Genomic DNA, 23864 nt, shown 5'->3' with positions numbered 1-23864 from the left:
GTTCCATGCACCTTTTCAGATTCTAAGAACAATAGTTTAGCAGAAGGATTATCTCTGAAATCAGTACACACCCTTTATTTTTTACCAAAGAGAGGTGCGGTATATAGCCAATCCAGAAACTGCATGGAATCCGTCCACTTGACTATACTGTTCGACACTAGTTTAGTTTACTTTATTGTCATTGCACCTCGCACAATGAAATTAAATACCATCTTCAGTGTACATTATGACTATGAAAATAAACACAAACCCCTGATATTGTAGATCCTTTTGCGAGATTGTGGAAAATGAAAGAGAGCTGCATTTTAGTCGGGTTTTACTGAAATTTGGCGTGCACATTTGTTTGCACAACTATCAAGATACATTGTAGTGAATAGGGGAAAAAAGATAGAAAATATATTTCTCCATAGGGTTACTGTGATGAAGACCTTGTTCCTGCAAAGGGATTAGCTAAGCAGCTTGGCAGCTGAACAGAGACAGTCAGAACAATTCATACTGGGCCTTCATCTATTTAAAAACAATTTTCTAAGATTTGTAGGAGTGTTCTAAGATGAAACATTATACACATTCAGTGTGGGTTGAATGGAATCAATGCACATACAATTGGGGCTGCACAGCTGCTACATTCATTTATTTGTTTTTATATACTATCAAACCCCTAATTTAGTGTATTTGAGAGAACAGGGCAGGGATGCAAAAAAAAAAATGCAGCTTATGAATCACTTGAGGAGATTCCTTTTTCAGCCAGCCCACACATATCCTCCAGTTCTTTTATTTTTGTATGGTCTTTTGCTTCAGGGTTTTTTTCAAGGGGAAAAATGGATGTCTAAAGTTGTGGAGAGGCCGATTCCCCCAAACAGGGATGATTAGTTGAGTATGTGCATTTAGGGAAGGAAAAACTCTTTGGAGTTTTTTTTTTTTTTTAAAAAAAAAACCACGTTATTTTGGCCACTAGATTTTTTTTTTCTTGTTATAATATATGAGAAGACAACTCTTCAAATGATGGTCTCTCAAAAGTTTTTTTTTTAAGCATTCTGGAAAGGGCACAGCCAAAAATATAAATGATGCATGAAATAAGAATTGACATTTTCCTAAATCCCAACTAGTCTGAATTTAGATTGTTGATAAAAACTGTTTTGATTCAAAGCAAACAATAAATCAATCTTTACAGATGCGATACATACACATGCTGCTGGTTTTCAAGTTCACCTACCACAAACAGGAAATGAAATTGTAACAGCAGTTTCATGGCTGTATTAACTTGAGTCGATAACCAGTGAATTGCACATATCTGTGTTTGCTGCAAGCGTCAGGAGCCAGGTGCGTATATCAGACATAAGCCATGGTTGCTTAATAAAAGCATCATTACTCATTGTTATTTCAAATTCTTGTTCCCATAAACATACATCACAACCCATAAGCAATCTCCTTAGCATTGCTAGGCACTTCTGCAATAACACCCGCAACCTATTAAATAGTAATAGCTCACAAAAAAAGGAATACAACATCATTAAATCAGGAAATAAAAGATTAATAATAGATATTTTCATAACTTTGCACATTTGAATTTCCTTTGATTCAAAACATTTGTTTGGAAGCACAGAACTACTCATTCTGGAGACATATCACCCAAATGTCTGTATCCCAATAACAGAAAACACAATTTCTCTCAATCTAAAGTTAAGGGAACTATATTTACAGCCAACAAACAGAATGTAACTTTCTTGTACTAAATTCTCCATTCTTTGCGTATGTCTGAAAATTCTAAACTGGATGGTCTTATTGATCTCAACAAGCTGCCAGGTTTCACTGCACAACTTTCTCACTATTTAGAAAACATTCCAACATAACAGAAACAGATAATTTTATAATGACTCCTCCATTATAAAGAGCAAAATAAATTAGGTTTCCCAATGAAGTTATCTTTTGTATTACAACATGCTTAAGTCCAAATGTGTGGCTACTTCAATACCAGAATTGGAGAAATGTCAGCCTTTCAAGCAGTCAGAAGACCGACACAGATTTAGTGTTTCTGCAGTACAAAGCGATTCATAACACAATTCTCCACAATAGATTAATAGGAAAGACAATTCCTGTGTTCAGCTGGAAAAGCTTCACTTTTGAGTGCTGCCAAGAGCTGAAAACCCGTCAACAGTTAATTCACAGCTGCAAGTGACATACAAGCTTTGAAAAATTCAATGAGCTAGTTATTATTTGATTAAAAAAAAAAGTGATGTCAAAGGAACACATAGTGGAGGCAGAATGGCATTTTGTGCACTGTTTTCCAGCAAAACCTCCATAGTATACAAGTCAATTACAGTTAGCTCCATATCAAACCTAGGCCGAGCACATATTCTTCCTTGTTAATGACAACTCTGGCAGACAGATTTGAGCTTTGCCGTACAGTCCTTCCATTACTAATTCAAAATGCTTGATTCTGCAAACACTTTTTGAAAAATAATTCTACTGATTTTTAATTTTATCAGCTGCTTTGTTTCTTTAATATTCTTCATCACTAATGCTTAACAGCACAGCAGTCATTTTAATATATTATTTTAACTCTCTTTTATGGTGTGGTTTGAGTAAGAAAGAGGGAAAGGTGGGGAGAGACTTGTTCTAGTAAGTGAACAAGATCAAAACTATCCGGCTTTAAAAAGAAAAATATTGAGGAAGCTTGTAAGTGCTTGATGCTTAATTCCCCTAATACTATATAGAACTCCAGATTTTTATTATTGACAATACAACAACAACAATGCCTGAACTTGACAGCCAATTGAATCCTACTATTTACTAGAGATGCCACCCAACAGAAAAAAAGAAAAATGAGTACAGCAGTGCACACACACACACACACACACACACACACACACACACACGGAAACTTCAGTGAGAAGTGGCCATCTTACACAACAGTATAGTGAGCACAGGAAAGTTTGCTAAGATGACAATTTTTAAAATTCTGGGAAACAAAATTATAATAGACCTTGCCCTCGGCCGCCATCGGCCCTTATTTAAAATATGTCAACGTTTATCCTTTAACAGATACAGAAACACACCTATTATATAGATATTATCCTATTGAGGATTATGACTACAAGTCCCAGAATCCCCGACAAACTGTCTCATTCTCAGTTCCTGGTGGAAGAAGATGCTTCACTAAAACTTAAAACGAGCAGTACATTGCTGTCTTTCCTAAGTTTATGCATCCTGTGGTAAGGTGAACTATTGTGTGCATAGAGCCACACTAGCACTAAGTAGCAACTGATTCTCACCTTAAGAGCTCCATGAAGAAAGCTTCCATGGGGCACGCTCAGTGCTGATTACCGTCCTACTTAAAAACGCATACACAGCCTATGATTGGATGTTAATTATACAAATAATTGTGTTTAGTTTTGAGGCCAACGCACAATCAAACCGAACACAGCTAGTACACCGACCTCAATTGGTTCCGCGGGTATTTTCAATTTGGGTAAGTTGGTCTTGATGTTGGTTTTTAAATTTGTTATTTTCCCATAGGGCTGTTCCTGGTATTCCTCTGGCAGTGGCTTGAGTTCAGGTGACTCATCTGGAGCCTGGTCTTGGCCATCCATTGGTCTAACGTAGGCAGTGGGTTTCTGTTGTATTGCACTGGTTTTTGATAAGGATGAAGGAAATGTCTGGCTGGAAAGCTGAGCACTGACAGCTACAGTAGCAGTCGAAGTGTCCTCGTTTTCATTATCACGCGTGCTGGTCAGGAGCTCCTGGGATGGGGAGCTATTTTGCCCATGCTTTTCGATCTTACTGCTGAGGGATCTGGAACTGACACACTGGTCGGAATGTAGAGGGGACAGAGGTGGTACAGGGGAAGACAATGTAGACAACAAGGGAGAAAGTTCCATAAGGGAGAGTCGTGCCTCAGGTACAGTAGCTTTTTCAGTGGACTTTTTACTTTTCGGCTGACATCGACCACTTTGTAGTCCTTCAGTTTTGCAGCTCTTTGCGGGACCTGGCTTCTGGTAGCTAGGCAATCTGGCGCTTTGTGAGGCGGGCTCCACTCTCGAGTGAATTTTTGGGTAGGAGCTGCCTACAGACGGAACGTCCGAGCTAAGAGGTCCCCCGTGTTTGCGGTGGTGGCTGTGGTTCTGGAATGGGGCGCCAGTCTTTTCAGAAAAGAGAGGGCGATCTACTTTAGGCGGGGGGAATAGCGGCATGACACTTGTAGGAATCCCTATGAAATTCTGATAGAACTGGTTGACGATAAGCTCTTTCATCTCTTCATAATTGCCAAACATTTTCTGAATTCGGCTAGACAATTCATCGGCTTTGTTATTCTGAAATGAGAAAGAATGCCAAGGAAAAAAAAAAGCAGTGAAGAAAAAAGAAACGGGAAGAGCAAGAAAAAAGCAGAAATAAGGTATGAAGCTATGAATTAAACCCGAACAGCTGCTTGCCCATCAGCCTAAGAGCTCACTGATCAATTTGCAACTATAGTTCAGGTTTTCTAAGAACTTGCAAACTATGTCTTGCAGCATTGTTCTTTGTGCAAAGGTGCAATGTCATGCAACTAAAATTACTCCACTTCCCCCAGCAGTCCTTTGAGGGTATGCTGAGCCTTTTTAACATGTTGCTGTTAAGGGAGAGGAGAGTATTAGAGTCCCAGACAGTTATTTCTATTTTTTGAGGCAATAACCCAAAAATAGATGGAAGAGAAATGGCACCACACATTAAATAAAGTCTAAATATAGGTACCTTAATACCTATGTGGCAACAACAAAAAAGTGCATACTCCATGCATTTGGAAAAAGTATTGCATATCTTTTGTAGTCACTGACCACAATGGGGGGTGGGGTGGTGGTGGTGGAAGGAAAGGCTAATTTTAAGTTAACTTGATAAATCATTGGTCTACATTGAACTGCAATTGCAGGGAGTAAACTATCTTCTTAACTAGGAAAGGCTAGAGGTGAGGTATTGTTTGGACTTTGGGCCAATGAATGAATGGTTCAAGAATAAAATAGATATAAATGTTACTGAACTTAATGGCTACCACAATCACGGGTAGGCAGCGATACTAAGGTCTGAAAAGGTGGCATTTATTTATTTACAGTATTTAGATAATTTATATGGCTGCCCATTTACTTTCAGATACTGTGGGCAGCTTACAAAAACAAAAAACAAACTCAATATAAAAAGAGTGAAAACAATAACACTCCCACCTCCGGCGACAACAGGCAATCAAACAAGCTATTTCATGAGTTCCATCCCACTCTGGGTTCCTCAGGCCCGTTGGCAAAACCAGATCTTCGAGGCCTTGAGAAAGCGTATCAAAGTGAGGACAGTCTAATTTCCACAGGGTTGATATTCCAAAGAGAGGGAGCCACCATGGAGAAGGCCCTTCTTCTGGGTTCCGCCAGATGTACCTCTTTAGGAAAGGGGACCAGCAACATTCCCTGCCCCTCTGGTCTAGTGGGTCGGGTGGATGTAACCAGGGGAAGAGATGGTCCTTCAGATAAACCTGGCTGTGTAGAGCTATAAAGGTGATAACCAGCGCTTTGAACTGCACCCGGAAGCAAATCGGCAACCCGCAAAAGAGATTATGTATGTGCACACCTGGATCTGCAAAAAACCATATGAGCTGCTGCATTTTGAACAAACTGAGACTTCCGGATGCTTTTCAATGGCAGGCCCATGTGGAGCACGTTGCAATAGTCAAGATGGGAGGTTTACTAGGATGAATGTCTTCAGTTTTGTAAAAGCTTAAGCTACCCATACTGTGTATTTCAAAATAAAACAAAACAAAAACCACACTGGCTTAGCATGAAAGATAGACCGAATCTAACTTTCAAATCCTCTTGAAAGAGGCAACATGTAAAAACTAACAGCTCGCTCTATGATATAATGGAGATATGCTATGGATACCTTGTAAGGCGCTCCAAAAAGGGGAATATCTGCAGGGAACGCTTCTTGTTCCTGATGAGCTTCCTGATTTCGCCTTTCTTTTGCTTGAATGCGGAGCAAATTTCTCTCTTCGTTGTACAAGCTGTTGGGAGAACAAGCATTTCATCATGAAAGCAACACATTTTCAACTGACATTTTTTAAGAATTTCAAAGGAAGTTGGGTAATTCAGCAACTCAGGAAACTTGCACATTAACGGTTAGCTTGACAGCACCGCATATCTATGGACAGACAGGTAGACAACAGCTGAATGAAAAACTACGGGTGACCTTCTACCGCTGCATCATAGAGAGTATTTTAACTTACTGCACAGCTGTATGGCTTGCCAATTGCACAGGGGCAGATAGGAAAGCACTCCAGAGGGTTAATGTCATTGCCCAGAAGATCAGTGGTTGCCTTCTCCCCTCTTTGGAAGAGCTTTATAGCTCCCGCTGCCTTAAGAAAGTTCAAAACATTCTCAAAGATCCATCTCATCCTGGGATCCCTTTTTTTGAACTATTACCATCTGGCAGACGGCACAGAATAATAAAAACAAGGACAAATAGGCTGAAAAACAGCTTCCATCCCAGGGCAGTAGCTCTTTTGAATTCTACTGTATAGTGCAGTGTTGGTGTGGTGTTGGTGTGGTGTTGGTGTGGTGTCTGGTTCAATGTGTGAAGGGTGAAGGATGTGTGTGTTTATTTTCATGGTCATGGTCATGATGTGCACTGAAGATGGTGTTTGATTTCGTTGTATGAGGTGCAGTGATAATTAAAGATATGCAGAAAAACCTTTGGGGGGAAAATAGCAAGACTCTGGATAGCTGTATTTCCCAAGGTTACCAAGTCATTGTTCAATTGGTTTTGTAAGTTTGAAGGAAGGTTGCATATCTATTCATGGTGATCTTCATTTCAGCCAGTTTTTGGATTCACACTTTAGGGAATGCTGGCTGTCACGCTCACAGGGTGAATGGAAGCGGTTAATATTCTAAACTGAATCAAGAAGAGTTGCTTACTATAGCAATACAAGATCCAGTTCAGGTTTGAAACTTACACAACTTGTCTCACATGGTAGGCAATTGGGTAGAGGGAAGGAATGTTATGATATATGCAACAGCTTCTTGGCTTTTCTAAACCTTACACAACTTCAACATCTACCTTAACAAATTTCACAACAGTTGTCTTTGTTATCTTAAGGCACAAGAATATCCAAGAAGGCTAAATACCCGCATATTTACATGCTCACAAAAAATAGTTATTACTCTCTTAACTTACAAAAGGTCACTTTTAAGTGCTGCTCTACTTCCAATCTTTAAGAAAAGATTAAGCAAAAAGAAATAGATTCTGAAATTTCCCTAAATCGGGGTTTTCCATGACCGAATGAACTGGCATTTTCCCTTCTAAGGGAAATTATTCTAAGGGTGACATGATAGCAGTATTCCAGTAATTGAGGGGCTGCCACAAAGAAAATGAAATCAGCTTATTTTCCAAAGCACCCAAAGGCAAGATAAGAAACAATGGATGGAAACTAATCAAAGGGAGAAGCAACCTAGAACTAAGAAGAAATTTCCTGACAGAACAATTAATCAGTGGAACAGCTTTGCCTTCAGAAGTTGTGGGTGTTCCAGCACTGGAGATTTTTAAGAACAGACTGGACAACCACTTGTCTGAAATGGTATAGAGAGCGCGGGCATCAAACTCAATTGCGTCATGGGACATATTGTGACTTTTGGTTTTTTGCCTTTATGGAACCGGGGTGGGCGAGACCTGTGCGTGACGTATCCAGCCAGTTTGACATCCCTGGCATAGTCTCCTACCTGAGCAGGGTGTTGGACTAGAAGAAGCCCTTCCAGCTCTATTCTGATTGATATTCTATTCAGACATGGTATTCAGCTGCTTTGGACCAGTTCTGGTATACTGGTAGCGGAAATTTTGACTAGTTCGGAGAACCGGCAAATACCACCTCTGACTGGCCCCGCCCACCCGCCCCCGCTGTTACCTCTCCTATATTCCCTTGTTTTTTAGCTTAGCTCACGTGGCAGAGACGATTGCCGTGCCTCAGCTGAGCTAAAAAACGGATCAGCTCACCAGCGTTCAGACAGAGGTTGGCCTGTGAGCCCTGCGAGCTCTCATAGAATTGCTAAGAAAACATTTGGAACCCCACCACTGATTCTAGTACAGTTAAAAAAAGGGGGAGGGAACATTGCACAGGTAAAATGCATGCAGGATAGCCCTGCCCTAGGGCATCTTTCTGTATGGCCTTATATATCCCATCTCCTCTCCTTTAATCTCCCTCAATATATATATATTTCAGTGTTTAGGTTTTCCAGCTCTCCTCCCAGTGCAAATGTTGACCACTTGGATAACAAATGGCAAATGTTGGTGGGTTGCTCTCTGAACAGAGGCTCCGTTTTCACCCACCATAATGAAATTTCAGTGTTTCCTTAAGCTCCTACCGCAACATAAAGGCCATGGTTTGTCAGCATTTTTCTTGCAGAAATCATGAAAGCTGCAACAAATCCTGTTCCCCAAACAATGGCCTCTTTCGGTTTTCATCATTGGATTGAATGTGCTTTTTTTACTACATGCAGGGTAGAGGGGAAAGGAGCTGCAGTCTTTTCAATCATTTTTAGCGCAAGCAAGTTAATTGAAAAAGCCTCCAAATGTTGATATATATGTGAACCTTATACTTTAAATCAACCCTTTATCCACAACGAGAAGAAAAGACAGATATGCAATATCAGGAAAAACAAGGTTATGTAAGAAACCTGGCATGGTTCTATGGGAACCACAATCTGATCTGTACTTTTCTTCTGCTTTCAATATTTTTAGCTATATTAATTTACAACACCTAGTGGTGCTAATACTGCAGCATTCGGCCAACCTTGACTGATCTTGGAAAAAAAAGACTGAACAGATTCAGATGAACAGGATGGGTGGCTAAGTTAGACTGAAAAGTTTAAAAGGAAATATTAAAATCTTGGAAAAGACAGTAGAAAACCCAATTCCATAACGTTGCCTAGGGGAAAAAGATATCCATGTAGTTATGAGAATTAAGCTTGACTGAAAAGGGAGGCAGCTTTACCCATTTTAGAGGTGTAAATTAATCAATAAGGATTCCCAGATCTTATCGCATTCAGTAACATCTATGGTTACGATTGCAATTAAAGGCTGGGGAGAAGGGAAGGAAAGCTGATCTCATGTCCTAGTTTCAGCCTAACCCTACAGAGTAGATTATATGGGTTTTTTTTTTTAATGGTTGGTATCAGATTAAATTCATACTTAAGACACTACACTGAGTAGACATCTGGAATGTTTCCACTACAACACAGCGAAGTGACGTCTTGCCAATTTCTTAGTGCCATTTACAGCCCTTAAAAAACACTCCTTTTTCACGACCCTGTAATCCGTTAATTGCGAGTAGAGTTAAGGTGACTGGATGGACCTGAGCATTTACTAACCAGATGCCCTTCCTGATGCCAAGCAGAGTTCACAGCAGATATTTATTCTTTGCACCCTAGGAGAGAAATATCTGCTGCTACCTAGGATTGAACTCTCAACCTTCCGAGTGGGAGGCGAACATCTTGACCACTAGGCCACCACACCGCTCACACCTACAGCCCTTTCTAACAGATCAATATTGTATTAATGAATGCAGTCGGCTTTAGTATTTTCTGTCCATCAAATTGTGTCTACATGAAGGCATATAATTTTACAGAATTATCAACAGTGAGGGTAAACAGGGATTGTAGTTATCATTAAATAATTTTAGCTCATAGGCAAAGTTTATTCAAAGTTACCCGAAGTAAAATTTCTGCATATTCATCTGCCCTCCGTTATCCCTCTCTTGATAATAATTCCATAATATAGAGGTTAGGCTGATAAAACTGTCCAATTCATAACTACTGAAAGTGGACTCCATAAAGAGCTTTATTTTTCCTTTAGAAAGCTGCTCTAACCACTACATATCAGTGCTTTTCAACTGTCATTATTTCTAAAAAAATTCCTAGCAGAACTACCAGTATCTCAACTTGGGAGGCATTGGTGAGATTTTCATGCTGGGAGAATCTTATCAATGAAGATAGTTTTTGTTCCACAAAATCTGATCCATTCATTTAAATCATCTATTTTCTACACCTCCCCCAAAAGATCAGGCAGGCAGTTGGGCATTTAGAATGTAGGCGTATCTTTTTGGTCACCAAACGTTCAATCTTTCTCTACAAACATGTCCCCATGTTCTACTGCAATCTTGGAGAAGGTATTTGGGGGAAAAGAATATTATGTGCTATTTGGGTAAGTATTCCACTTTTTTATAAAAAATAAAATAAGAATTCGATAGGAATAGAATCTACATTCTTTTGCTAGAGCAATTTCCTCTCATTTTCATTTTAGGGTACTTAGGTATTTTTAATATAGGAAGTTTATTACAGTCCACATCAGAAGCAGTTAGATGATTAGCTTCTTTAGAGACTGAATCATAACATAGCAATAACAATAACACTTAGACTTATATATCGCTTCAGAGTGCTTTTAGAGCCCTCTCTAAGCGGTTTACAGAGTCAGCATATTGCCTGCAACAATCTGGGTCCTCATTTTATCCACCTAAGAAGGATGGAAGGCTGAGTCAACCTTGAGCCTGGTGAGATTCAATCTGCCAAACTGCAGGCAGCTGGCAGTCATCAGAAATAGCCTGCAGTATTGCACTCTAACCACTGCGCCACCACAGCTCTTCATCCACCCCTTTGCAATTCTATGGCTCCATATTACGGTGATTTTATTATGGTTTCATCTTAATTTAATATATTAACTCCTATATTGTATTTTCCAGATAATATGTGTGTGTGTGTGTGTGTGTGTGTGTGTGTGTGTCTGTGTGAGCTGATGCTTTATTTAAACTAAATTTGTATATCAGCGATTGCATGACTTCTGTAGATACCATACACTAAATAAACAATATAAACTGGTTAGAGAAGAAAGTAAGTAATTCACCTGAATTCAGGCTAGATAAGGAACATCTACTATAACCTTTCCACTGGTGAAGAAGAATTGCTATCATCTGCAATAGAAATGAGGGTAATAGCATATAAACTGATTGTTAGTTGGATGTAATATATTACTGGCTGGGACACAGTTATAGATATTTCACTGATCACATCTGAAACTCATTTCTCAAGATATCTCACCCTGAGAAAGAAGAGGAAGATCCAACAACTCAATCTACACAAAATGGCACACCCACAGCAAATATGTACAAATCACTAGCATTATTATAAACAGCCTTCTCAGGAGAATACTTAATGCTTTTCTGTACTATGCCAATTTTAGATGGTATGGAATTGAAGAAACTGCAACCATTCAAGCCACCAAAAGGCTGCAGTTTGACTGCACAGAGGCAAAGAAACTATTTTCTGCTTTTAAATGACAGGGGTTTTCAACTTAGAAGCAAATATGGAAAAAGAACACTGCTTATTTTCATTTGAGGGCTGAAATTTGAATGAACTAACTGCTTCACGGCACAAATAGTAATGCTAACCCAACTGGGATGGAAAGTAGTATAGAAGGGCCCTACAGATGAATTAGCCACAATCTTAAAGCCAAGATTGGTTTAAATTCACTGCCTGTTTGCTTCTTAATGATTATGTGCCACAAAGTTACTTTTGACTCTTGGCAACCATACAAATAAGATTTTTCTCCAGGATAAAATGAAGAATATTACTGATGTGCTATTTATGAAAGGATATAGTTACTGCCTCAAATTTTAATTCAAGTAACTACTGGGGGTAGAGAGAACCACAATGGACCAACTCGCCCCCACCCCCATATCATCACAGCCATCTTGCCACGAGACAACCTACATGGGATAACTCAAAATGATAAATGTTATCTGCCACTGTTTCTTCGATATGATTTCCATTGGTAAAAATAAAAATAATGTGGAAGAAATGGTGGCGGATAACATTTACTGCATTGAGTCATTCCGCAGGGAATGTCACAGGGGGAGTTGGCTGTGGTAGGATGGCCACACCAGACTGGTCGCGGTGAAATGGCTGTGGTGTTGGCCATGGCAAGTTCTCCTAGACCCTGCTTATGCAAAATAGGGTAAGTCTCTGCCTGGATATATTTCCAATATCTACCTTGCAACTACCATGCTGCATTCAAGACAATTATGGATAGAAAAAGGTAATGAAGCCAAAGCTTTACTGTGTCTAGAATATAGCGGCCATACTAAAATAAGAAAGAAACACAATTAACTTCCCCCATTCCCTCACATCTTCCAAAAGGTAAGAAAAAGCTCAATTAGACCACATTCAATTATATCCCTTAAAAATAAGTGGGCTTGATGTTCATCTGAAAACAAATGGAAATATCTTCACTTTGATTTTTGAATTCACAAGCTGTAATTGCATGACCGTATATAAAATAATAATAATAATAATATACTGTTAATTCTTCTGTATAAACAATTTTGGCTAATGGAAAACCTTGAAGCACTACTGCATAACAACACGTTTTTGTTTTATATACTGAATAAAGCCTTCCAATTCATTTTTCTTTCAGATACCCAAATGAAGCAATTTTTCAAAATTGTGTTTTACGCCTTATATTTTAGCATACTGAAACTGACAGCTGTGGCACATGCATAAATATAGTACAGTAGGCTTGAGGCATATTAAGCGAAGGATTAATTTGCTTTTCAGAAAACTAGTCTGTCATTTACTCCAAGTACTAAAATTAAAATGTCAAAAGGTCAGTGAGGAAAACTGAACTGTAGCCATTAGGAGCAGCATCCTACTGCGAAATAAGAATTTTCTGAAGTGTGTCTGGCACTCTCCATACTGCAATGCTGTTAAACTTTTAAAATACAGTTTTTTACCCCAGCCTACAGTTAATTTGGGATACTACTATATTCCCAATCTATTTATTTATAAGCTTTATTTTTTGTAATGATTAGTTTTATCTTCATTTTGCATATTGTTTCAGCAACTGTGGGCGGCATATGGAATAATAAAAATCTAATACAAAATGATCAAAATTGAGAAAAATTAAATAAAGAAAAAAACACAGGAAGACAGGTGGTGTGGGGATAGGGACCTTCTCTCCCATCAGCCACCCCTCGCATAGAACACCCTATCAGGGCTCCAGACCAGGTGGCAGAGATTTTAAGGTTCTTCTGGAAGGCCAGGAATGTAGGGGCCAACCTCACCTCCAGTGGAAGTATGTTCCAAAGGCCACAGCAGAAAAGGCTCTTCTGCCCGCAGCCCCAGTTGAAATTCTTTGGCAGGTGGGATGTGAAGTAGGCCTCTTCCGGTGGAGTGAGTGACACAGACCAATCCCATTGAGGCCAGATGGCTCCTCAGATACCCTGGACTCATGCCATAAAGGGCATTGTGATGTTATGATAAAAGGGCATCATGATTTTAACATTGTTGTATAATTTTTGTTCTGTGTCCACTTGTACCAATGGCCATTGGTTTCATTCTTGCCACAGTGAAGAAAAGAGAGAGAGAGATGTCATGAGGAAACAAACACATGTGCTATGTATTTTTGACCTCATACACAACACCTTTTCCCCAGTGGTGGGATTCAAAAAATTTTACTACTGGTTTTGTGGGCATGGCTTGGTGGGCGTGGCAGGGGAAGGATATTGTAAAATCTCCATTCCCTCTCCACTCCTGGGGGAAGGTTACAGCAAAATTCTCATTCTGTCCCCACTCCACTAACCTGCTTTCCAGCTCCATTCTCCTGTGCAGGGCAACCAAAGAAGACCCAGCCGATCAGCTGGGATTTGGGAGGCAGAAAATAGATGGGGGCAGGGCCTGTCAGAGGCGGTATTTGCTAATTCTCCGAACTACTCAAAATTTCTGCTACCGTTTCTCGAGAACGGTTGAGAACCTGCTGAAGGCCACCTCTGCTTTTCCTGCGGAAGGGTCAGAAGCATGTAACAGCAGAAAACCATCAAACTTGATCAATTCTCACTACAAGCTACATCTTGCCATGAAAAGCACTGTTGTCAGATTACACAAAACCACTCCTTCCATCTTTTCAGAAAAGCCAGGGTTATTTGAAAAAGAAATCAAAATCCCTCCTGCTATGTATCGTCCAAACTTCTAGGAATCATCCAAACTCCTATTTTGTTTCTTACTGAAATCTTGATGGAGAGACTTCTGGCAATGAGAAGTCACCATTTCAAATATTTGCAAAGTGTCTGATGCAGTTGCGAATTCAGTCTCCTTTCCCTGGACGGTTGGCGCTCTCCTCCAATCCTGCTGCTTTTCATTTACCAGTCAAGGTCACTGCTCTTCTCTCACTGCAGCTTGGCAGAGCCTCTCCTTACACTGTCGATGGATATATCTTGGCATAGCAAGATTAAGAAATGCCCTCTAGGTATTCCTGGATTGTTTGAGGTATAAGGTACCTTTTACTGTGGTTATGTAGATATAGGACATATAACACATTGGATAGGCTAGAGCAGGGGTCCCCAACCTTTTTTGTACCAGGGACCAGTTTCACGTAGAAACGCTTTTTCAAGGACCGGGTAGGGGCGTGAAGGTTCCAATAACAAAACCCTTAATCAATGCTGGGTGTTTTGTCTCCATGTGGCGGCGCAGTTTTGATGGTTTCATGGCTTCATCGTTGTCTCGTTTACCCTTCCCAAAAGAACTCTCCAGTGAACTCTGTTTCTGGCTCATTTTGCGAGGGCTAGCTTGCACTGCTGATGCAGGATAAATACGCGCCAAAGAGTCAAGCACGGAAGTTAGGCGAGGGAAGAAGTGGTTGTCTTTCAGAATAAGACACCCGGAAGCAAAAACGTATTTTTATATATATTTTAATCACAATTATTTATTCTTTGCGGCCCAATACAAAATGATCCACAGACCGGTACCGGCCCGGGGCCCGGTGGTTGGGGACCCCTGGTCTAGAGAAAAGAAGGACTGGGGTGGGGGACATGAAAGCAATATTCCCATATTTGAGAGGCTGCCACAAAGAGGAGAGGGGCAACTTATTTTCCAAAGCACCAGAGGGCAAGACAAGAAACAATGGATGGAAACTAATCAAGGAGAAGCAACTGGGAATTAAAGAGACACTTCCTAAAAGAACAAATAACCAGTGGAACAGCTAGCCTCTAGAAGTTGTGGGTGCTTCATCACTGGAGGTTTTAAAGAAGAGACTGGACAGACACTTGTCTGAAATGGTATAGGGCAGTGCTGGCAAATCTTTTGTGAGTGCTGAAACGGGAGTGCACGCACATGCCTGGGGGAGCACTGGAAACCGGAAAAGCAGCACCCTGGCGCACATGCACACAACAACAAGCTGAGCTTCTGGTTTTCTGGTTTCTAGTGCACATGTGCACACGAAGACCAGCTGGCCAGCATGCATGTGTGCAGCAGAACCCAGAAGAGCAACGGGCAACGGCTGGTGTGCCCGGAGATATGGCTCTGCATGCCACTTCTGGCACGCGTGCCATAGGTTCGCCATCACGGGTATAGAGTCCCCTGCTTGAGCAGAGGGTTGGACTAGAAGACCTCCAAGGTCCCTCCTAGCTCTATTCTGATGAACAAAACTGAGAAAGTTCAGTGTTTCACAACCTGTTGTAAATGAAGGAAGTGCATATAGTGCGGAAAAGGCTGGCTGGTGAACCTGGATTGAGCAATAGCGTAGCTTGGATCTTGTTTAGCCTGCAAGGGCCACCTCTCCACAAAAAATGTAAATCACGGAGAAACACCAGCTTAAAGTACTTAAAACAAGTGGCTGAATTATCTTTAAAAAGAGCAAAACAAAGATTACACTAGCCTAAGTTTTTATAAACTTAGTGCAAAAATGTTTTTGTTTCCTAGATCTCTTCTTCCGGTGAGTTGAAGGAGAAAAAAAACAACCCGGTATAAATCAAAAGGGAGGAGAGCGCAGTCAGAGGTTAAAGCCACTTAAATTTAGTTATTATAGAAGGAAAATGGAAACAGACTGCAGACTCAAATGAAATTTTATCAGAGACTGGAAGCTTTCGGTGTTGTTCTGCTGAGCTGAAGAAACAAGACAAAATCCAAACATCTTAATACATCTCTGAAATGACCCACTTTTTCTATTGGGGCCTAAAGCTTTTGCAGATAGTAAACTGTCTGAAAAGGTATAAGGGCCAAAAACAAGGGGGAGGGAGGGCCATCCTAGCGGGGGGCTGAGTGAGAGAGAAAGGGGAACCGGTAATGTTTAACTGTTCAATGTGCAAAATAATTAAAACTGAGACAAGACTGATTTGAGGGAGGGGTGGTGGATCTCAGAAGCAGGAAGGCATCTCCAAGCATTGTGCCTGGGACTCATGGAGTAGGCTTTTAAGGATTTATCTTTTGTTGGATCAGTATGCTGGGTTTAAGGAACAAAATATATTGTATCTCAGCAGGGCTGTTCAAAAACAAAACAGAGAATTGAGAGTGCAGAATACAAAGAATGGAATGTGCTTACATTCAGTCAAATGGGGAGGGTTAATTAGCACATCAAAGGTGCAAGACAACAAAAAAAGAAAAAAAAATCTGAAGCAAGCAGTCAACTTGATAAGACAGTTGGGGGGGGGGATCAAATATTTACAGGGCTGTCACTCTTTTGTCTTCCACTCCCTCCTCCTTCCCCAGGTCACCTCCATCCTTAAAGGCTGCAGTGACTGACAGGGTACTGAATAGGAGCTTCTTCCCACATTGCTGTTGCTTGGGGATGCTGTATTGGGGAAACAAAATAGCTTGCCCACTCTTTACTTGTCTGGCAGCTATTAAGTGTAGGAGGATTCTTCCAAAGGGAATGAGAACAACAACAACAACAACAACAACAAAAAGAAGAAGAAGCAGGCCAGCTCTGTGCATCAGCCTCTGTTTATAGCACAGGTCCTTCACTGAGGAACTAGTCTGCATGCAACAACCAGAGTCACTTTGGATGGCGAGATGGGTGCCATATACCAGGGATGGCTGGGGAATTCTGGGAGTTAAAGTCCACCAGGCTTAAAGTTGCCAAGGTTGGAGACCCTTGCCATATATACAATGAAAAAATAAACAAAGAAGTCATTTCAGGCCCCCTAGGTTTAGGGTGCAGAGACTGGTAAATCAGGCAACATGTACATTTTTAAAATTATAAATGTGACAGGAAAAGAAAATTGGGAGTAATTGTAACATCTGAGTTTCATTAATGGAATATCAAAGTCATCTTTTTAAAATTAGTTTTAATTAATAAATATCAATGTCATCGAGGCAGTATTCATTTCTGTTGACTCCGTGGAAGGACTTTTCTCCAGGATAATCTGTCCCTCGACTCTGGCGACTTTTCAGATCTTCCTGCACGGTACATATAACTGATGTAATGGAATCCATCCATCTTTTCTCTTTCCTTCCCCAGCATTGGGTACTTCTTAAGGGGGCTGGGCTTTCACGTGTGTCCCAAATATGATGATCTGTACCTGGTCATTTCTGCCTTGAATGAGGTCTCTGGATTGATGCGTTCAGTGATCCACAATTGTTTGCTTTCTTGGCTGTCTATGGTATTCTCGGGAATCTCTTTTCAAACACTAAAGTTCAAAACTTTGTTTTGCTTCTTCAATTATAAACTTCTAATTTCCAATTAATTAATAATTCATTCAATAAAAGTTAGTTATGGTCCTAGCCCAATCCATTGCTCTGCTTTAATTTTGGGAATCTATCCATCCATCCATCTATACACATAAATACATCAGACATACACACAAGATAATTTGCATAATTAAGGGAAGTTTTTTTTTATAAATCCATCCAAAGGGAGGTAGAGATGGGAGAGCAAGATCGCAAATACAATTTCACTTCAACTTAAAACAATAAATCTAACAGATGAATGCAAAGTTCACCAGAACTTTCGGGAGGTCTCCAATGTGGTGGTGTTAGGTGGGCGGACCGGGGGGGGGGGTGCCTTTATTTTTAAGAATACTACCGGGCCTCTCATGTGACTCAAAGTCATCCTTGAAAATGAAATGGACAGCTGCAGCTTGATGGATAGTATTGAAATGGAAAAAAAAGAACAAAGATAAGTAAGAATGCAAAGGAGTATCCGGAGATATTTGTGTGACAGGTTGCATTTTTGTGAACTGGTGCTTTCTAACTGGTTGTATCACCCATGGCAGCTATTATGTGCTGGGTGAAGGAAACAATCACTCAAGAATGGCAATGATATGTAGTCAAATGCCAAATGAGCCCACCAACCTCGCTATTATGACTTTGCGACAATAGTTTGTTATCTTTTTAAACCTCTTTACAGTGTCTAATTTTAAAAAGTCCTTACATTATCCACTGAGAGTCATTGAAAGTCAGCAGCATACAAGTTTAATTAATGATAATATATATTATACGTTATAATATTATTATCCACTGAGAGTCATTGAAAGGCAACATACAAGTTTAATTAACGATATATAATTATATGGTATAATATATATGATTACAATAATACATTTTATATGTTAATTAATAATATATATATTCTTAGTATGCCTACCGTAATACTTTTTCCTGGTCTTTCACTTCTACCTGTATTGGAACTTTAAGTCATGCAAATTATTTATTTATTAATATTTATCTGTTATATTTATTCACCACCTATCTCACTGTGGCAGGCAACTTACAACAATGAAAAGGGAAAAATCTAAAGAGTGTAGACAAAATAGAAATAAGATAACAATAAGAAACTATGAAAAAGAAAACAATGAGACTACATCAATATGAATAAAAAAAGAATTAAACTAGTATTTTTTGATTTACGCATTTATCTCAAAAGAAAAGAAAAACTGCCAAAAGAAAAAACAATTGTCTTTCATTTGTGAAAGCACTGAAGCAAGACTATTAATAAAAATAATTGCATACCACAAGGTAGGTATGTACTATAATGCTCCAAATATTCTAACGATAATCACAGGAACGTTTTGTGAAAAAGACTTCTGTCTTCAATAAATAATTTCCATATAGATTCATCTATCTGGAAGCATTGCAATTTTGCTATGAAACCTTGTCGTTCTGCCAAGAAGACAGTTTTGCGTTGAGAATTCCTTAGTTCGGAAATAATGTATACACATGCACACACTTTGGAGAACTTTCATTTAAAAAAAAAACCTCTCTGAAACCCTTGTTTCTTTTTTTAATTTGCTTTTTTTTAAAAAAAAAATCCTCATACACAAGGGAGAAAGCTTCTTAGAACTGTCTTCATAAAAGCTAAACAGTTAATGGTAAAACAAATTTTGGTCCTTTGACAATGAAGGCATTTTCTTTTTAAATATGAGATATGCAAAATTCTCAGAAAAAAAAATAACCCATTCAAGTGAAAGCAATGTAGTATTTTTCGGACGTGTTCACAGGGCATTGGTTTAAAAATGCCCAAGATGGTGGCTACAATCATTTGAGCAAAGCCCTGCCCATGTTTACACCTATAGAAATTGGGCAGAGTGTCAATCACACCATGGCAGCCATCTTGATTTTGCTGACCACAAGCTACAGACACCTCTGATGCCTTCCCAAACTTATATAGCAAATTGTAACTGGATGAGTTACAAATTAGGGCTAAAAAAAAAGAAGAGGCAAGTTGGCAGGTAGATAAATATTCTCCTCGAGTACTTCAATTTAATTTCAATCTTCTAACTTGTTCTTTCCCATTGGGACTTGCCAAATATGTAGCCCTCTGTCTTTATGGCAGTGAGTGCAGTTTTAAAAGAAATGCCTGGATTCAGTTACCTGTAGCTGAGTTCGTTTACCTGTAGTGACTTCCTAGCACTAATTACTTAGCCTTCAGGGAATTTGCTGTAGCAATTGGAGAATCCATAGTTTAGAAAAAGAATGTGTCTAATGCTCAGAGTGAAGTCAGCAGCAAATGAAGGGATTTGATAGGGACAAAATTAAATAGACAATTAATCATTTTTCATAGCAGGTGGTTATACTTAAGTGACTTGGCTGAGTTTTTTTATTTAAAAGACTACATGGAGACAGAGTGAATACTTGGATGAGAAAGTAACAAAGAAATGTACCACAGACTGGGCTGGCAAGTTGAAAAATATACTCCATGCTGTTGGCAAAGCAACTAAATGGAGATGTCTCTGTGGCTTACTGGTATTCAACTCCAGGATAATTTCACCCTGATCAAATCACTTCCAATTTCCTTTTGCATCCATGTGTGCAAGAAAAGCCTTCTCATATAACATCTTAAGAAATGCTCTATCTATGCAATTTTAACGATTACACTTTCAGCTCTCTCTCCTCCTCCCCCCCCCACGCCCAAGAATTTATGTAACTGATGTTCCAGCTAAATAAAACTGGATACTGAGCCTAATCAAGTCAATTAGATAATCATACACACTTATTGTTTTCACACCTGTTAAAAATGCGTGGTAACCATAAAGTTTTGAAACCATGAATTCACAACAATATTATTTTTCCTTCTCTCCAAGAACAGCAAGTCCTGCTAAACCAGTATTTGGAGAGCAAGTGAGATTAAAGGCAGATATGGGAATCGGGTTTCTTAATGTCACAACGCAACACTCATTTATTAGAAGCAGAAAAGTCAGCACCAGATTAATCATTTTGCTGCAATGGAGCAGGTTTAAGAAGCAGGACTGAGATTTGGGGAAGAGATTCCCAGAAGCAGACAAGGGACAATACATTCTCAATGGCCTTCTATGATGACTTATGGGACAATGTAAGCAGACTACTTTGGTAATGGTTCCTTGTCCTACATTAATGACTCTTGGGAAAATTAAGCACCACTCTGACAGAAAAGCAGTATTATTTTTCTTAGAAAGTAATGAGTTTTACCAACCACAATACACATCATTGTCTTGGTATTCTGTGGTGTGAAGATCTTGTGGACTTATGTATACCCGCCAGTGTCTTGACATAGCTGACTTGTCTCATTTGTCCTATTTTCAAAAAATTATTAAAAACAAGAATACATAAGAAGTATCCAGCATCACATCTACAGTATTTACAAAAACTATACTAGGGAGTTCCCACAAGATACCATTTTGGTCACCATCCTGTTATTGGGCCAAATAAATAAATAAGGTCAAACTTGATCACTGAAAATGAAAGTGACTAGAAACAGAGTTAGACTTCAGCAACATAAAGCTCTAACTCCATTTCCTTGTCAATTGCATCTTCCGTCTAAGAACTGGGTCCCATTCAGTGCAATTATACAAATTTTACTTTGTCGGGGAGACATGAATAGCGGTTGTTACAGGCTAAGTCTTATTTGAAAGTGTTGCTTTTTTGTTCAGTACATAAAATGTATTATGGGCTTCTATGGAGGGAGTAGGACTTTTTAAATTAAATACCCTGCCTAAAATGGCAGCCATTTTGTATCTAGGGCATAGGAATGAAATACAGGAGAAAGAGATGCTATCAAGGCACTGGCCAGTTAAGGGGTCTGAATCCAAGCCAAGAAAATGTGAGAAACCTCTCCTCCAACACAAGCTCATCCTGGTTCACATGAAGATAGAAGGGAGAAGAATCATATTCAGACTTGCAAGAGTCTGTTGAAATACCTATTAGAATAAAAAAAGTAGCACATGGCACTAGTTTCTTAGTCTGATCTATCTTGCTGAGTTGACATTTTGTGACTAACTATGGTAACTAAGCATATATTCTCAAAAATATGCCTACCAGATCAAAAAGACAATCTCTAATTCCATTCCCCCACTGGTAAAACAAGATAGATATTGAACAACCATAAATGACTGGCAGGAATAATTAGAATCTTCTTGACTTTATAAGTGTGAAATTCCAGGCAAAACTCTAGTTAGCTCTGTAAAATCTTACCAACAATGTAAACTGTACTGCAGTAGATTATGGATTCTGTCAACTATCTAAGTATTTTTCTTCTGCTTCCATATAACCTTTCATTTAATCAAGCTATTTTATATGAAATAAAAGCGGGAATATTTGGGGGGGTTATGGGGGGTAGTTATGGGGGGAGGGGGGACACATGCCACTCAGACTGTAGTACATACTAAATATTGCAAAATTTCATATTAATTTATTTTGGGAGAACAAGTTGCTTTTCACCTGTACAATTTACTGCGTCTGTTGGCATGCAGCTATCCACCTGTCAGGTTTCACCATAATTAGAGTTATGGACATAGACATTATTAGCAATAGTCATGGAAATAATGAATTCATGCAGCCAACATACGTCAATACAAATATATATATATCTTTTACAGTATGTACTGCCCATGGAATATTGGCCTCCTACAGTTTTGAGAATCTTAAATCTTTCCCTACATCAAATGATTAATCTAATTAACATCCTGAAATCGTCAGCTATTTTACATCCAGCATGTACCTTTTCTAAAAAAAGAAACTGATCATTCCATCATCCACAAAACTGATCATGACTTCCAATATCCACAACTATGTTAATTGCTGTTCCAATTTTCTACAAAATCTGGATTAACACCATCTCTTCAGTAGGAGCTTTTTCATAAATTAAAATTATATTATGGAATTACCATACAATCCACTGTTCCATACAAGAGTAGTAAAAGTCTTTTGAGTGGTGACACTGAAACCAAATTCACTTTCCAGGAGATTTGTGACAATCCTCACTTAATCATTGTGATAAACTGGCTATAATATTGGACTAGGGCATGAGAAACCAGGGTTAAAATCCATAGCCACCTTAAGGAGCTTACTCAATAGCTTCCAACCAGTCACTTTGTCTCTTTCTTTCTCAGTTTAAATTATCTCACAGAGATGTTGCAAAATAAAAATTTGAGGAGAAATGATTACAAATTGTGCAACAAATGTCTTATTTTTAATATTCCTTTCACAGGTTGCATTACCTCACAACGCTACCTACCAAAAGGAAAATAATACTCTGAATGTAATCTTGACTTTATTTAAGCTATAAATTTTGAAATGGCTCATAAGAACCAGACTGATTTTTAAAATACCTCTGACCTGAATATTTTTCTGTGCATATCCAAGTTTTTTCAGTGGGATTTATACTTGAAAGTATCCCAGTGAATTATGACCTTGGCCTATTGCAGAAAATACAACTGTAGGCAATTAAATTAGTTAATGATAATTTAATATACGAGTTCCATTTTCTAACTTATTGAAAAAACTAGTAGGGCAAGATTACTTTCTTTTCCTCAGGATAGTTACAAATGTTTAATAAATACAGAGGACAATACCTTCACAATTACAGACCTAATATAACTATTTAACTGAAGTTTGGACCAATCAATTCCCCCTAATTTGTTTAGGTTTTGAAGAAGCTGCTATACAAATCAAACTATTTTTATAAGCTGTCATTTTCTCAAACAAAAGTAAAGCTTACAGTGCTTTTAAGCTTATCATAATTAGAAAAAATTTATAAAATTCAGTAATTTGCTATGTAGCCTTCCTTTAGCTAACCAGGGTTTCAGCCTCAATTTATCATGAATGTAAGACACACCTTATTTAGCACTGTGGACACACTTACTTTTTAAAGAAATATTTAAATGGAACCGAGAATGTGATTTGTCAACTTCCTTTAGAATTAGAAATTAGAATAATTTGCTATAGCAAATTTCCTTTGCTATCCCTCCATCCTCCAGTTACCTTGATAACATGGTTGCTCCTACAAAAATACACTCTTATGTTGCCAAATTGTTACTTCGTGTCCAAAGGGGAAAGCATTATAAAAAAGAGTACACAAAGTTGCATTAAATGTGGAAAGACCAATTGTGTCTGACACTAGTGGTCATACAGACATAAACAGAATTGTTGTAATTCAAGTAAATGAGGTGGCTTTGATAGCATTTATGGATAACTTCTAATAAGCTTTCAGTACTGACCATGGAATTCTTTTGGATAAGATAAGAGGGTTGGGAATGCGTAAAGTGTTGTCGTGATTTTTCCTTTCATTAGAGGTCGATTCTGATCAGTGTTGATAATTGGGGAGAGGTTGAGTCCTGGCCTTTGCTT

The 23864-nt window shown here is 38.9% G+C and overlaps 1 protein-coding gene across 12 annotated transcripts in view; it reads right to left on the bottom strand.

The window, feature by feature from the left end:
- AFF1 (ALF transcription elongation factor 1) overlaps window positions 1–23864 on the bottom strand; it is a 171851-nt gene that overhangs the window by 80990 nt on the left and 66997 nt on the right. For all 12 annotated transcript variants that reach the window (XR_015744051.1, XM_026698324.2, XM_087935881.1 and 9 more), the window contains 2 exons: window positions 5896–6016; window positions 3438–4310 (listed from right to left, as the gene is read on the bottom strand). Coding sequence is in view for 11 of the 12 variants with exons in the window: in XM_026698324.2 (XP_026554109.2) it covers window positions 3438–4310; window positions 5896–6016 (994 nt within the window). In the remaining variant the exon portion in view is untranslated. The remainder of the gene's footprint in view (window positions 1–3437; window positions 4311–5895; window positions 6017–23864) is intronic.

The sequence above is a fragment of the Pseudonaja textilis genome, chromosome 6 (genome assembly GCF_049901715.1).
Source record: "Pseudonaja textilis isolate UNSWEBS1 chromosome 6, rPseTex1.2, whole genome shotgun sequence".
In the NCBI taxonomy this organism is placed as follows: Eukaryota; Metazoa; Chordata; class Lepidosauria; order Squamata; family Elapidae; genus Pseudonaja; species Pseudonaja textilis.
The sequence above is the reverse complement of the archived record's forward strand: the minus strand, read 5'-3'. Positions and strand labels throughout refer to the sequence as shown.